This window comes from Nilaparvata lugens, chromosome 7 (genome assembly GCF_014356525.2).
Source record: "Nilaparvata lugens isolate BPH chromosome 7, ASM1435652v1, whole genome shotgun sequence".
In the NCBI taxonomy this organism is placed as follows: Eukaryota; Metazoa; Arthropoda; class Insecta; order Hemiptera; family Delphacidae; genus Nilaparvata; species Nilaparvata lugens.
This window is the reverse complement of record NC_052510.1, coordinates 3,660,251-3,676,287: the sequence shown is the minus strand read 5'-3', so window position 1 is coordinate 3,676,287 and position 16,037 is coordinate 3,660,251. Positions and strand designations below refer to the sequence as shown.

At 31.8% G+C, this 16,037-nt stretch overlaps 1 protein-coding gene across 1 annotated transcript in view; it reads left to right on the top strand.

Annotated features, from left to right (window-relative positions):
- LOC111057986 (60 kDa SS-A/Ro ribonucleoprotein) overlaps nt 1-9,557 on the top strand; it is a 60,738-nt gene extending 51,181 nt beyond the window's left edge. The window contains exon 11 of the mRNA XM_022345475.2: nt 8,019-9,557. Coding sequence (XP_022201167.2) covers nt 8,019-8,151 — 133 coding nt within the window. The 3' untranslated portion in view covers nt 8,152-9,557. The remainder of the gene's footprint in view (nt 1-8,018) is intronic.
- Nucleotides 9,558-16,037: the final 6,480 nt, after the last annotated feature.

The following is a 16,037-nucleotide window of genomic DNA, read 5'->3' as shown; positions in this document are numbered from 1 at the left end:
TTTTATTTATAAAAAATATAATTATAGTACCTTTTTTTGAAAATAATAAACTAATAGATTAATGCCCGGTTTCTCAGTCGTTCAATAAACAACGCTATAGCTATTGATTCAATAACTTTATCGATTCAATAAATGTTTATTGGTTCCTTAAACATATTTATAGAATCCATAGCGATTCATCTGTTCAATGAATCTGACAGCATGGCATGATTCCAAACCGATCACTTTCGTAAACAAACTTAATATGGCAGCCATGGTAACCAACTAAATCTTGGTTGTTTATTCCTTGCTGCTTTTTGTGAAGTTCAAGTTGAAGGTTATTTTTTCCTACGGTACTGTCATTTTTCTAAAGTTATTATTATAATAATTATGGTTGAGTTATTATTATATAATTATTATGGCAGAGAAACGAGAACGGGACAAGAATTTTGCAGAGGTTGAAAGAGAACAATTAGTAGAATCTGCCTAATATACAAAAATGTAATAGAAAATAAAAAGACAGATAAATATTCAATAAAAGATGAAATCAAGGCATGGGATGCAGTGAGAGAAGAATATAATTCTATCCAAATCATCATAAAAGAATTGAATGATAATAATAATCAAACAATAATAATAATGATTGTGATTCTGAAATAATTTTGGTTCTATTGTTGTGTGTACCATTTCCTCTTTAATTTATCGATTCAATATAAATATATTATTATAGGCTGGATTTTAGCATTATTTCGTTCAATAAACAAAGCTATAGCTTATCCCATATGATTGGGATTAGGCGTACGGTAGCCAAAGAAGAAGAAGAAACAACGCTATAGCTATTGATTCAATAACTTTATCCAATCAATAAATCTTTATTGGTTTCTCAAACATATTAATAGAATCCATAGTACAGGTTGTCTATAAAAGAACTCCGGGGTTTTAAGACAAAATATTTTAATAAACTAAAAAACGTACATACATGTTTTATACATGATTAGAAAGCCTATATTTTCAAGATTTTTTAACAACTTAGTAAAGTTCAATGTGAGCTCCGTGAGTGGCACGGCACACGTCGAAACGGTATTCTACCTCTTCTCATGTCTGGGGGAACGGACGCCACGCAATTCACTATTCGTTCCCTGAGATGGCGAACATTTTGAATTTTCTCCCCATATACAAGATTCTTGATATGCCCCCAGAAGAAAAAGTCCAACGGAGTCATATTACCTTGTCTGCCGGTTTGATATGGTGTAAAAGTTGAATCTTGTAGGCAGTTAAACGAAGTCTTTTATGAATTACCTTATGGACTGTTGATCTTGGTAACCCCAACTCCAGACTGCGTCTTGTTAACGATTTCTTAGGGCTTCGAGTGCATGAAGCTCGGATTCTGTCCACATTCTCTTGAGACACACGCGGCCTACCCGGCGACTTTTGCTTCAAAACACTTCCTGTTTCCTTGAAGGCACTTAACCACTGACGAATTGTTTTGTCTGTAGGCGGGTCAACACCATAGCTACGTCGAAAGTTTCTTTGTACAGTAACAACAGAATTAGTTTCTATGAGCCAAATAACACATTGAGCCTTTTGTTGAGGCGTCGCCATAGCGCGGCAGTCCAGACGACACTGACTGCCTGCCGCAGCCGCTACGTCATTTCAAGGTCAACGCTCCGCAGCGCTGCCAACTGTTGAGAGAAACATTCCCAATTGGTATGAGTAAAACTCTTTGAGCTGCTTGTTTCAAAGGAATTGATCAAATTTTGCTATCTTTTATAGTTGAAAAAATATTAATTTTTTAAACCCCGGAGTTCTTTCATAGACACGCTGTATTTATCTCTTTCCTGTATAGGGCTACTTGTAATATGAATATAAAGAAAATAAAAATCTCAGTACCCTTTTTTTTAAAATATTTTATCACAACATGTTTCGGTCATTTATGCCATTTTCAAGTGATATGAATTAAATAAATAAATACTACTGGAAGATTCTTATTTTGATCATATGTTACATATTTACCAAAATTTACAGTCCTAGTTCATAAAAACAATGAATACACTAACATATGATCAAAATAAGAATCTTCCAGTAGTACTTATTTAATTCATATCACTTGAAAATGGCATAAATGACCGAAACATGTGATAAAATATTTTAAAAAAGGGTACTGAGATTTTTATTTTCTTTATATTCATAGAATCCATAGCTATGGAACGATTTATCTGTTCAATGAATCTGGCAACATGGCATGATCCAAAACCAGCACTCTCGTAAACAAACTTTATACATGGTTCCTATGGTAACCATGGTAACCAACCAAATCTTGGATGTTTATTCCATGCTTCTTGTTGTGACAGTGTATAACCTCTTCAGGTTATAATAGTTATTTGTGCAACTAGTGCGCAAAGTGTCAGTTTGCTGCACCGAAAGAAACGTTTACGCCCGAGCCGTAGGCGAGGGCGGAATGGTTTCTTGAGTGCAGCAGAGGAACTTTGCGCACGTATTTCACATTAAGTTTTTCCTACAGTTACCATTGAATATGAAAAGTGGGTAATTATGGGTAAAATTGCCTGAAATGCATCAAATGTTTTTCTGTGTAATTTTATTATTGATAAAAACCTTAATCCTAAAATCCTAAAGTCCTCGTTGTCCTTGGTTATAATATATAATGAATAATAATTAGCGCGTTGTGCTTCGTTGCACCTCTGCTCACTATAGCAGCCACAGCAGTCACTGTTACCAACTTCATTTTGATTTTGCTGCACTGTTGCTCCATATAACCTACTAAGTATTTTGCGTTGCCATGTTGCAAATCTGGAGTGCAGAAAAATTTTTCCCGCACTAGAGCGGAAAAGTGATTCTTTGCGTTCTGTAATCAGTGCAGCAATGGCCACTTTTCAACGTAACTGTAGGAAAATAGTTATTTGTGCAACTAGTGCGCAAAGTGTCAGTTTGCTGCACCGAAAGAAACGTTTACGCCCGAGCCGTAGGCGAGGGCGGAATGGTTTCTTGAGTGCAGCAGAGGAACTTTGCGCACGTATTTCACATTAAGTTTTTCCTACAGTTACCATTGAATATGAAAAGTGGGTAATTATGGGTAAAATTGCATGAAATCCATCAAATGTAAATCTGTGTAATTTTATTATTGATAAAAACCTTAATCCTAAAATCCTAAGTTCTCGTTGTACTTGGTTATAATATATTATAATGAATAATAATTAGCGCGTTGCACCTATATTTAGCGCGTTGCACCTCTGCTCACTATAGCAGCCCAGTCACTGTTACCAACTTCATTTTGATTTTGCTGCACTGTTGCTCCATATAACCTACTAAGTATTTTGCGTTGCCATGTTGCAAATCTGGAGTGCAGAAAAATTTTTCCCGCACTAGAGCGGAAAAGTGATTCTTTGCGTTCTGTAATCAGTGCAGCAATGGCCACTTTTCAACGTAACTGTAGGAAAAATAAATTTCAAATTCATTTAACACTGAAACTATTTGTTATAAATTATATACTTAATCAATTATTTTCTTATTTTCAAAAAATGGTACTATAACTCTATTTTGAAAATAATTTCTAAGGCCTGGTTGCAAAAAGACGGATTCTCTGATTGGTTCACGTGGAATTAATCACGATTAAACCTTAACCGGCTTTTGTGCAAGCGGCACTCAGGGCCGATTTCCAAGCTCGGGATTTAGCTAAGTTCTAGACTTTGAACAGCTGGAGTCAGAAAATTGGCTTTCCGAAACGGGGCGTAGTTGTAGTTTCTATGATAATCTTTATTTTCTCATTTCTGTAATTGGAAACTTTTCTCCTTGACGAAATAAAGTATTCCTAAATAATTCAAAATAGCTGAAACTTTACATTATTTTCTCTTCAGTTTGTGTTCAGTTTTCTAGTTTTTTCGAAATTCTATTTAAACGTGGACTGCGAATAGCCTCGTTTCGGAAAGCCAATTTTCTGACTCCAGCTGTTTGAAGTCTAGAACTCAGCTAAATCCCGAGCTCGGAAACCAGCCCTGAGTGTTTTTGTCTCTGTTGAATAAATAAATAAAAACTAATGAGCTAATTTTCTGTCTTAACATACTAATTGAAAATGGAACAGCGATTTCTCATTAGAAACAGCTCTTAGAATAGAATAGAATCTTTATTGCAGCAATATCTGAGGTCATCAGATACAATACAAGTGTCAATATATACAACATGATACAAAATAAAAATATATTACATCAGTAAGTTACACTATCAGTACCCTATGATAATATGTCACCTGATTTTCAACTTATAACCGAATATTCCTAGCTAATGTATAAAAATCTTCAATCTTGTTTAAAGGGTTAGCTGCTAAGAAACGTTTCATATGAATTTTAAAAGTTCCATTCTCCATATTTCTAAGATCTTCAGGAAGTGAATTAAACAATTTTATTGATAAAAATAAAAATGTTTTTTGTGTACTAGAATAGGTATACCGATAAGTAGTCAAATTACCCCTATTTCTACTCTTATTGCCGGTTGCACAAAAACCGGTTGAATTCTAATGGTGGTTAATTCCACGAGAACCAATCAGAGAAGCCGTCTTTTCAAAAAAGCCTTCTCTGATTGGTTCTCGTGAAATTAATCATGGTTGAAATTTAACCGGCTTTTGTGCAACGGGTCTCACTGTTGAGTCAATATGTACACTTATTTACTGCACTAAAAGCTAGATTCCACTCAATCACCGCTCTGCTCTTTCAATGGACACTATTTGATCAAGCTCTACACTATGAAAACACTTGGGGCCGGTTTCCGAGCTCGGGATTTGGCTAAGTTCTAGACTTTAAACAGCTTTCCAAAACGGGGCGTAGTCGCAGTTTTTATAATAATATTTATTTTCTCATTTCTGTAATTGGAAACTTTTCTCCTTGACGAAATAAAATATTCCTAAATAATTCAAAATAGCTGAAACTTTACATTATTTTCTCTTCAGTTTGTGTTCAGTTTTCTAGTTTTTTCGAAATTCTATTTAAACGTGGACTGCGAATAGCCTCGTTTCGGAAAGCCAATTTTCTGACTCCAGCTGTTTGAAGTCTAGAACTCAGCTAAATCTTGAGCTCGGAAACCAGCCCTAAGTGTTTTTGTCTCTGCTGAATAAATAAATAAAAACTAATGAGCTAATTTTCTGTCTTAACATACTAATTGAAAAATGGAACAGCGATTTCTCATTAGAAACAGCTCTTAGAATAGAATAGAATCTTTATTGCAGCAATATCTGAGGTCATCAGATACAATACAAGTGTCAAATATATACAACATGATACAAAATAAAAATATATTACATCAGTAAGTTACACTATCAGTACCCTATGATAATATGTCACCTGATTTTCAACTTATAACCGAATATTCCTAGCTAATGTATAAAAATCTTCAATCTTGTTTAAAGGGTTAGCTGCTAAGAAACGTTTCATATGAATTTTAAAAGTTCCATTCTCCATATTTCTAAGATCTTCAGGAAGTGAATTAAACAATTTTATTGATAAAAATAAAAATGTTTTTTGTGTACTAGAATAGGTATACCGATAAGTAGTCAAATTACTCCTATTTCTACTCTTATTGCCGGTTGCACAAAAACCGGTTGAATTCTAATGGTGGTTAATTCCACGAGAACCAATCAGAGAAGCCGTCTTTTCAAAAAAGCCTTCTCTGATTGGTTCTCGTGAAATTAATCATGGTTGAAATTTAACCGGCTTTTGTGCAACCGGGTCTCACTGTTGAGTCAATATGTACACTTATTTACTGCACTAAAAGCTAGATTCCACTCAATCACCGCTCTGCTCTTTCAATGGACACTGTTTGATCAAGCTCTACACTATGAAAACACTTGGGGCCGGTTTCCGAGCTCGGTATTTGGCTAAGTTCTAGACTTTAAACAGCTGGAGTCAGAAAATTGGCTTTCCAAAACGGGGCGTAGTCGCAGTTTTTATTTTCTCATTTCTATAATTATTGGAAACGTTTTTTTTGACGAAATTAAATTATTTCTAAATAATTCAAAATAGCTGAAACCTTACACTATTTTCTAGTTTTTTTTTTGAAATTTAATTCAAACGTGACTTTGACAATGACTACGACTACGCCCCGTTTTGGAAAGCTAATTTTCTGACTCCAGCTGTTTAAAGTCTAGAACTTAGCTAAATCCTGAGCTCGGAAACCGGCCCTTGGATGTTGTTGAAAATATCACTACACTAGTTAAAACGGTTTCCTTTTTTGAGCCTCCGCACCAATCCTCCATTGTCTAGCAGCTGGATCGCCCCTCGTGCGATCTCCACAACGATGCCAATGATCCCCAACATTTTTAGCTATGTAGAGATATTATTAATTAACAAAATATTAGTTCTCAATCATACACATTTATTAGCCTATTAAAACAATAAAAAACATTTTTTCTTGGCGAATAAAACATAATTTATTATTTTAAAAAAGAATGAACTGTTAATATTACATCAAATATACCGGTATCAGCTATCCTCTACAGAAGGCAGAGAATCGGCAACCCTATAATAATAATAATATCGAGTGACTTGGCTGGCTTAGTTCTGGTGTCAGAATTTTCAGGTCGCAACTGATCAATTTCAGGGCCTCTGACCTAACGACTGCTTTTTAGGCAGCCGGGACCGACGGCTTAACGTATCGGTAACGCTGTTCTCCTATATTTTCCCACTACCATTATAACGTGGACCTCACTATAGCTTCTACATCCATATATAAAAGCGAAATGGCACTCACTCACTGACTGACTGACTCACTCACTCACTCGCAGAACTAAAAATCTACCGGACCAAAAACGTTCAAATTTGGTAGGTATGTTCAATTGGCCCTTTAGAGGCGCACTAAGAACGGATTTGAAAAAATCCAAAGATACGCCCAAAATCTGCGTTTTTCCAGCGTTTTTGCGCTTCCTCAGCTTTATCGAGAACAAATGAACAGAAAATGTTCAAATTTACTATAGAAGCTCAGCTGGGGTGTAATAATGTTGTGTTAGAAGGAATTTGAAATAACGTCAAAGATACACCCAAAATCTGCGTTTTTCCAGCGTTTTTTTTTTTGCGCTTCCTCAGCTTTATCGAGAACAAATGAACAGAAAATGTTCAAATTTACTACAGAAGCTCAGCTGGGGTGTAATAATGTTGTGTTAGAAGGAATTTGAAATAACGCCAAAGATACGCCCAAAATCTGCGTTTTTCCAGCGTTTTTTTTTTTTGCGCTTCCTCAGCTTTATCGAGAACAAATGAACAGAAAATGTTCAAATTTACTATAGAAGCTCAGCTGGGGTGTAATAATGTTGTGTTAGAAGGAATTTGAAATAACGTCAAAGATACGCCCAAAATCTGCGTTTTTCCAGCGTTTTTTTTGCGCTTCCTCAGCTTTATCGAGAACAAATGAACAGAAAATGTTAAATTTTATTACAGAAGCTCAGCTGGAGTGTAATAATGTTGTGTTAGAAGGAATTTGAAATAACGCCAAAGATACACCCAAAATAAGCGTTTTCTCAGTTATTTAATCAAGTAATAGACAGAAAATATTAAAAAATATAACCTATTTTTTGGACATGTAATCAAAATTTGGGAATGGAATAGTTTTGGGTCAAGCCTGTTGTTCCTTCCCAATCATATTTATATGATTTGTTATTGTATCCACGTATAAATAAATAAATAAATAAATAAATAAAATTTTCAAATTTGGTACAGAGGTTTAGCTAGGGTCTAAAAATTTTGTGATGAGGTGACTAATTTAATCAAAGATACGCCCAAAATCAGCGTTTTTCCAACGTTTTTCTCAGCTTTTCTGCGTTTTCTCAGTACTTTGACTTTCTGATGGAATGAAGCATGCCCAATTGAAAAATTAGGCGAGCGAAGCGAGCCCGCTGATCTCATTTTTGAACGATCCAGTCAGGGGTCCAGGGGGCGGAGCCTCCTGGCTAGATGGATATGGCGAGAGAAGCGAGCCTGACGGCTAGTTTATTAATATTTATAATTTAAATTATATTTACGAGTGACATGTTTGTTTTTCAGACTGGTTCACGTGCATCTGAACGGCCCCGCTAAGGTAGCAGACAAATCGAGGGGCAATGGACTGTTGGCCATACATGGATTTGACAAGAACGTACCGAGAGTGATCGAGGCATTCGCTCGAGGCGCCTTCTAAGGGCTCGAGCCACACACTTTAGTCGAGCCTCATCAAAGTCTATCGCAGTTATAAGTGAAGTTCGGAGTTTACAGTAAGTGAGAAGTTCATATTTGTGGCTAAAACATTCAAGGTTGTTGGCTTGAGCTAATTCTTGAGTCAAAAAGTAAAGTCAACACAGTCTATCAAAGTAAAGTTAATTATTTCAAAGTCCATCACAGTTATAAGTGAAGTTTACCATTTCGGAGTTTACAGTAAGAGTGAAATTCATATTTGTGGCTAGAGCAATCTATACAAACGGTTGATTTGAGCAAATTCTTGAGTCAAAATTTGAAGTTAACACAGTCTGTCAAAGTTTGCTGAATTCAGCGTTAAAAATAAGTGAGAAGTTCATATATGTGTAGCCAACAAAACAATCTATATTTAAGGTTGTTGAATTGAGTTAAAAGGTCAAGTTAACAAATTTCATCAAAGTTCAGTATGAGGTTTCCCGAGTTTAGCGGTGAAAGTAAGTAGGAAGTTTATTATTTTTATTAAGCATTTTATATTCAAGTTTGACTTGAGTTAATTATTGAGTTAAAAGGTCAATTTAACAAATTTTATCAAAGTTCTATATGAAGATTCCAGAGTTGAACTGTGGAAGAAAGTGGAAAGTGGAAGTTCATTATTTGTGGCAAACAATCTATATTCATTGTTTACTTGAGTTATTTTTGTAGTTAAAACGTGATGTTAACAAATTTTATCAAAGTTCATAAGGAAATTCCCCGAGTTTAACTGTGAAAGAAAGTGTGAAGCACATTTGTAGCTATTGGAAAATCTGGTTCCAAAGTAGAATTGAGTGTAAACTTCGGGCAAGGAAAACTTAATCATTGATTTTAGATAATCACACAAATTATATCAAAGTAGAATTTATGAAGTTAAACTTGAAGACCAGAAGTTTAAAAGGTTTGAAGTTCACAAAAATTAACGTTCAACAAATATTGTATATTAAAGCTCGAATGAAGTTATAGTCTTTTAAGAACTTGTAAAAAAAGAGTTTTTATTGAAGCTCTGAGCATACTTGTGAAATTCACCAAGTTGAAAATAACCTCTATCAGAGTAGATTAAGCTGTTGAATTTATTGAAAACTAATTCATATTTTCAATCTTAAAACCCCAAGTTTTTTTATCATTGTTGATGATTTTCTTTTAACTGAGTTGATTTCTGATCAAGTATTTATATATTTATTTATTCAACACATGAATTACTTTACTAAATTTTTATCAATTTTGATGATTTTCTTTTAACTGAGTTGATCTCTGATCAAGTATTTATTTATTTATTCAACACATAAATTACTTTACTGAATTTTTATCAATTTTAATGATTTTCTTTTAACTGATATTTTCAACTGAGTTGATTTCTGATGAAGTATTCATTTATTTATTCAACACATGAGTTACTTCATTGTTCCTGTTATATGTTTCAAAACTATTTAATAGTTATGAATATTTTTAATTTAGACTATAAATACTTTCAATAGACTTTGAAATCACAGTGGGTTTTAGTGAATACATAAAATGCATATTTTATTAATATAATTTACAGCATACATAAGTTACATAAAAATTAAAAAACAAAGAACCCTTTTTTTTATTTATTCCTTACATGTTTCTACTTTTAATGTAATTTTCAGAAATGAAAATGACATTTACTGGGAAATTATATTAAAGGTCGAAACATGTTCAATAATTATTCAATGTACTTGTACATTTTATGAATAAAAATTAGTTGATTAATTGAACATATTGTGAGAAATAACATAAAGTTGAAGAAAACTGTAATTTGATTTTTAATTTTTATGTAAATACGAAAAAGTGACTATGCCTAAGTTATAAGGATACATAGTGTCGTTGATTCATATGAATATTTAGGATTTTTAATGTATTTAATACTGTAATGTAGGCCTATTTAACGTATGTATCCATATAACTTATACCGATTATATTACCGTTTATTTACAGGAATATTTAGAATATTCAATGTATGTAATACTTGGATGAGTTAACATGCTGGTTTAACATGAAGATCATTTAGTCAAAACATTGAAAAATATATGATTTCTATGTCAGATTAACTAACGTTTAATGACAGGATAATTAAGTTTCCCTTACCGTAAACTGAATGAATACTGAACTGAGTTTCTAACCGTATGAAAACGGTTTATAGATGGAAATTACCTTGATATTGCAATTATTCAAATGCTAATGAATTAATAATTATTATTAAACGAAAATCCAAATTAATTGATATAATTTTATTTACCACGAAGACTTCCTGTTGTCAATATTTGCAGTAGCAGAAGTCTTCGGGGTGAATTACAGCATTTAATTGGGATTTTCGTTTAATAATAATTATTAAAACGGTTTATAGTTAATTTTGTAGGATTTAATTTTCAAAGGTTCTGTAAAAATATTTATTTTCTGTTCTGGTTAACAGAAGGCTGGAGTTTTTATTGTTGGATAAATCAGCTAACTTAATAAACCAAATCGAACTTGTAATACTTATTTTAATTTAATATCAGATGTCGAATTTCTCGAAATAGTGTGAATGAGGCTTAATAGATAATAGATATCTATTAACTTTGGATTAACCTTGTGTGAAAGTTATTATACAGGGTGTGTGTTGTCGACTTTTAAGTGAGTTTTTTAATGGATTTCCCATAGTAGGCCTAAATGCTTCCACCTTTGTAAATAATCTAGTAACTGTCTTAAATTTTGGTTTCTCGAGAACGTTCCAATTCTTTTCTTGTTAAATTCAGAATTTCATTTGATAAATTTTGAATCTAATTTGTGATAATTTAGCTACAATTTTCGCTTCGCTATGTTTCTCTATTATCTCACTATTTTAATTAAGTTATTTCGAAGTATGTTACACAAATGTTTTAATGAACCAACGTTAACGAAGAACGTTTTTCATCAACGTATAATTATTGCTAAGTTAAGCGTATTAGAAATTTAGTACGAAAAATAAATAAAATCCAAAAAAAGGGGTATATCCAAGTATGCATAATGATAATATATTCATATATTATTGTATTGAAAATGCATGTTAGTGTAGTGGAGTGAATATTTAAACTAGCTGGCTAAGTATGACACTGAGTGAAGAATAAATAGGAAGAATTTTCGAGATCATATAATTTTATTTTAGACTTTTTTAATTCAAAGGTTTTAAATATATTTCAAGTTGAAGAAGACAAAACCTCTTATCTTCATCGTTTCAAATCTGAGACTTTCAATCTTTAATGAAATATTTATTTTATTGTTATGACGACTGTGAAACATACTATGTTATGTACGTGCAGAAAAATATATTATCACTGTATTATCTTTAATCGATTTATAATATCTTATTGGTGGTTCAGAACTCACCTAAAACTTATTTATTTATTCATATACAATAGATACAATCCAGGTGGAAAATGCAGGCATTCCTCCAAACCTTAATTAAAAATGAACAGTCCAGAGGTTATGTAGAGCTCATGATTTGATTTACACACAATTTCAAGTCCAAAAAAAAAATTTTCTGCTAGAATTTTGAATTTATTTAATTAATTTACTCCCAAACATGAAACCTAACAAGAAAATTCTACCACAATTTTAAAAAATATTATTATTATTTTATTGATTCAATGATACAAAATTATTATGTGAAATAATATGGGGAGGATCAACAGGCACAGTCCAAAACTGTTCCTCCCCGAATTTTGATTCATTGAAATAGTCCAGAAAATAGGTTATGTTTTCTTCACTTTATAAAATTTTGCCTAATTTTCTCACAAAACACTTGAAACAATTAATTTTGAATTTAGAAAGATTAAGATCCGAATTGATAACAAAATTCAAATATGATGTACAATCATCTATCGTCGTCATTAACCTTAGCCGACACTAGCCTAGGGCTTATTTTCCGCTGGTAGGAAAACAATAGTTTTTGTCAAGATTTGAAAAATGACTAATTAAAAAATAGTAAAAAAAAATCATATTCATTACTTTAAAACTTACCTTATACGGTAGGACTTTTTTCTATGATTATTCCCATTGCCTACGCACAAGTCCAGAACTTTTGTGGGCATCACCCTCAGCAAGAATAATTCCAGAAACTTTGCTACTACCTTGTTGATTCTTCAACAGTTTTTCAATCAATTTATTTATTTATTCAACACAATCATAATATGATCTCGAAAATCCTGATAAGTTGATAAAATACTGGAAAATGTCTTGATTAGCCGTTTGATTGAGATGAACTATGATTGATCAGAATCAAAGTATTAACCATCCATTATAAAGTTTCCAAACAATGCCTTAATCTGTACATCTTGTGATATAATTGTTTATTTTTTTGTATAATTATCAAATAACAATATATAAATATGTTGAAAATAGCATGAGCAGTTTCAAAGATAGGTCTTGTTAGTTGAAACGTTGATTAAAAATTAACCACTGGCTAAAGTTTAACCACTGATTAAATTTCAAACTATGATTAAGGTTTAACCGATGATTAAAGTTTAACCACTGGTCAAATAGATGGCGACTTGTCAGTAACTGATTAATACTGTAATTCATTACTAGAAAAATATATCCATAGATTAATTAAAACTTAAGTAATGCAACTGCATTATCAATAACCCCATAGTTCAAATATTTTTCAAATGATTAGACAAACATTAAAAAATATAAATATTTTTGTAAATAAACTGAATAACTCATAAAATGAAGTTATCGTATTTCTATGTTGCCATTGATTTAAATCAGCAATCAGGATTATTTTTTAATGTACTCAGTGCAGTACAAATTCATTTCAATTCTTAACAAATTTAAATTTTGAAAAACTACACATTTTTTTAGTGCCTACAAAGTTGAAATATTCTCAACTATAATTCTTCAAAATTATTTCAATTTTTTTTTTAATTTCTACACTATTTTTTTTGGTAGCCTACAAAGTTGAAATATTCTGAACTGAAATTATTTCAAATAATGTTTTCTTTCGTAATTTTAACTTTCTACAAAATAAATTAGACAAATTACGAACGCTTTTTCACACTTTACTGTATTTGATGTAGGCTACAATGATATTGATGAAACTAATAATTAAACTTTATTTTATCCATTTATTCAACAGAGACATAAACACATAAGCAATTACAATATGCAACTGTACAATTATTATTCTGTGATTCACCGTGCTTTTAGTGCCTACAATTATTTTTAATTTTCAATTTTAAAATACCGGTTGCCTTAACGTGTGCATGAGTCGCCATTTTGTGTAAGGATTATTATCTTTCCATAAAAGGTAACACCTTGTTATCTATTGTAATACTGCCACCTAACTCTAGTTTATTTAAATAGTATACAGAAATAATAACTCGAAGTTAGACTGTAAAGGCATTAATTAATTAATGTAAACTGTGAATTAATATATGTTTTATTGAGTAACAATATTATTTAGTACGTAATATTTTCAACTATTATTTAAACATAAATAATATTATATTATCTAGTATATTATTTGACGGTGTGTTTTAATCATTTAAACTAATGCTTTTTATATTATTATAAATCCATATGATTCATGTAGCCTAACTTGTTTTTAATAATGTGTGTATTATGGCATTGTTCATATTTTACTGTAATTTTTTTCCATGTTGGTATTTATTTCAGTTTTTAATTGTTATTCATATAAACTGAAACATGCTAAATTGAAAAATACAGGTTTTATATTTTTACAGATTGTTAAAGTCATAGGTATAAATACATAGATATTGTTTATACTCAAAATAATCATTAGTGTATCATTGGTTTTTATACCCTAGTTCTCTAACTATTTATTTCTTTGACGAGCAGCGATATTTTATTAATTGTTGTTTATACTCAGATAATCATTAGTGTATAATTGATTTATATACCCTAGTTCTCTATTTATTTCTATGGGGAGCAGGGATATCTTGTTAATTGTTTATACTCAAATAATCATTAGTGTATCATTGGTTTTTATACCCTAGTTCTCTAACTATTTATTTCTATGGCGAGCAGCGATATTTTATCAATATTATTATTAGATTTTCTTAATAGGCGAGATATAGTGATACTTATCCATAATAAAACACAAGAATATTGACTAATACCTCGAATTTATTTTGATAATATATCCAAAGTAAATTCGTGATACTAGAAAATATTATTGTGTTTTCATTACTATTATTTTTCATTGAACATTATGTGTTGTAGATTTACAGGGTTTTTACGAACTCCCTACCAATCATCTAGGGTAAAATAGTTATTTGTGCAACTAGTGCGCAAAGTGACAGTTTGCTGCACCGAAAGAAACGTTTACGCCCGAGCCGTAGGCGAGGGCGGAATGGCTTCTTGAGTGCAGCAGAGGAACTTTGCGCACGTATTCACATTTAATTTTTCCTACAGTTACCATTGAATATGAAAAGTGGGTAATTATGGGTAAAATTGCCTGAAATGCATCAAATGTTTTTCTGTGTAATTTTATTATTGATAAAAACCTTAATCCTAAAATCCTAAAGTCCTCGTTGTCCTTGGTTATAATATATAATGAATAATAATTAGCGCGTTGTGCTTGGTTGCACCTCTGCTCACTATAGCAGCCACAGCAGTCACTGTTACCAACTTCATTTTGATTTTGCTGCACTGTTGCTCCATATAACCTACTAAGTATTTTGGGTTGCCATGTTGCAAATCTGGAGTGCAGAAAAATTTTTCCCGCACTAGAGCGGAAAAGTGATTCTTTGCGTTCTGTAATCAGTGCAGCAATGGCCACTTTTCAACGTAACTGTAGGAAAAACATATTTAAATATCATATTTAAATTGTCCGGAAGTCTTCAGTTACTCACACAGCGGCCATTTTGCTTTTTTCACTAATTTTTTTTCTAAATAATGGTTGAACATACGAAATTGAAACTTTGCACAATCATTTATCACAACTAGACAAAGCTACAAAAAATTATGATAATTTTTCAAATTCATAAAACAAAATAGCGGCCATTTAAAATTTTGTTTCTTAAATAACTTAGAAACCGATGGTTTTTCAAAAACTTTACAAGGGTAAGTTTCTTTAGTAAATTTAATTGCCTATCGATTGGTACTAGATTTTTTTAAAGATTGGACCAATATTAACTGATATATGGCAGCTTTAGTGGTTGGTGACCCACCTTTAGAGGGTTATGGTAACGTTATTTTATTGTTTGAAATGACCTAAAATCGCTTACTATTAACATTCATTGATATTGTTGCATCATTGAGGCGGCTCTATTAGCATATGCCTTGGTTTGCATTGCAGCAAACTTTCAGTGGTCACCTATCACTAAGGCGGCCATATCTAAGTTAATATTGGCCCAATCTTAAATAATCTGGTACCAATCGATAGGTAATTAAATTTACTAAAAAAAGTTATTCTTGTAATTTTTTTGTAAAACCAACGGTTTTTGAGTTATTTGAGAAACAAAATTTTAAATGGCCGCCTTTTGTTTTATGAATTTAAAAAATTTTAATTTTTCTGTAGCTTTGTCTAGTTGTGATGAATGATTGTGCAAAGTTTCAATTTCGTATGTTCAACCATTATTTAGAGAAAAATAATTAGTGAAAAAATCAAAATGGCCGCTGTGTGAGTAGGCTTACTGAAGACTTCCGGACAATTTAAATATGATATTTAGATATGTTTTTTTCCCAGGAACAATGCCTTAGAGTTTTGGTAGGAAGTTCGTAAACACTCTGTATATTTGTACAATTTTTTAAATAAATTTGTCATGCAATTTTCCATATTAATAATGAACATGTCACAGATCTCTAATCATCTCATCGATTTCAGGAGAATCGGAAAGCCAGTTTCCCTGAAGAAGAATT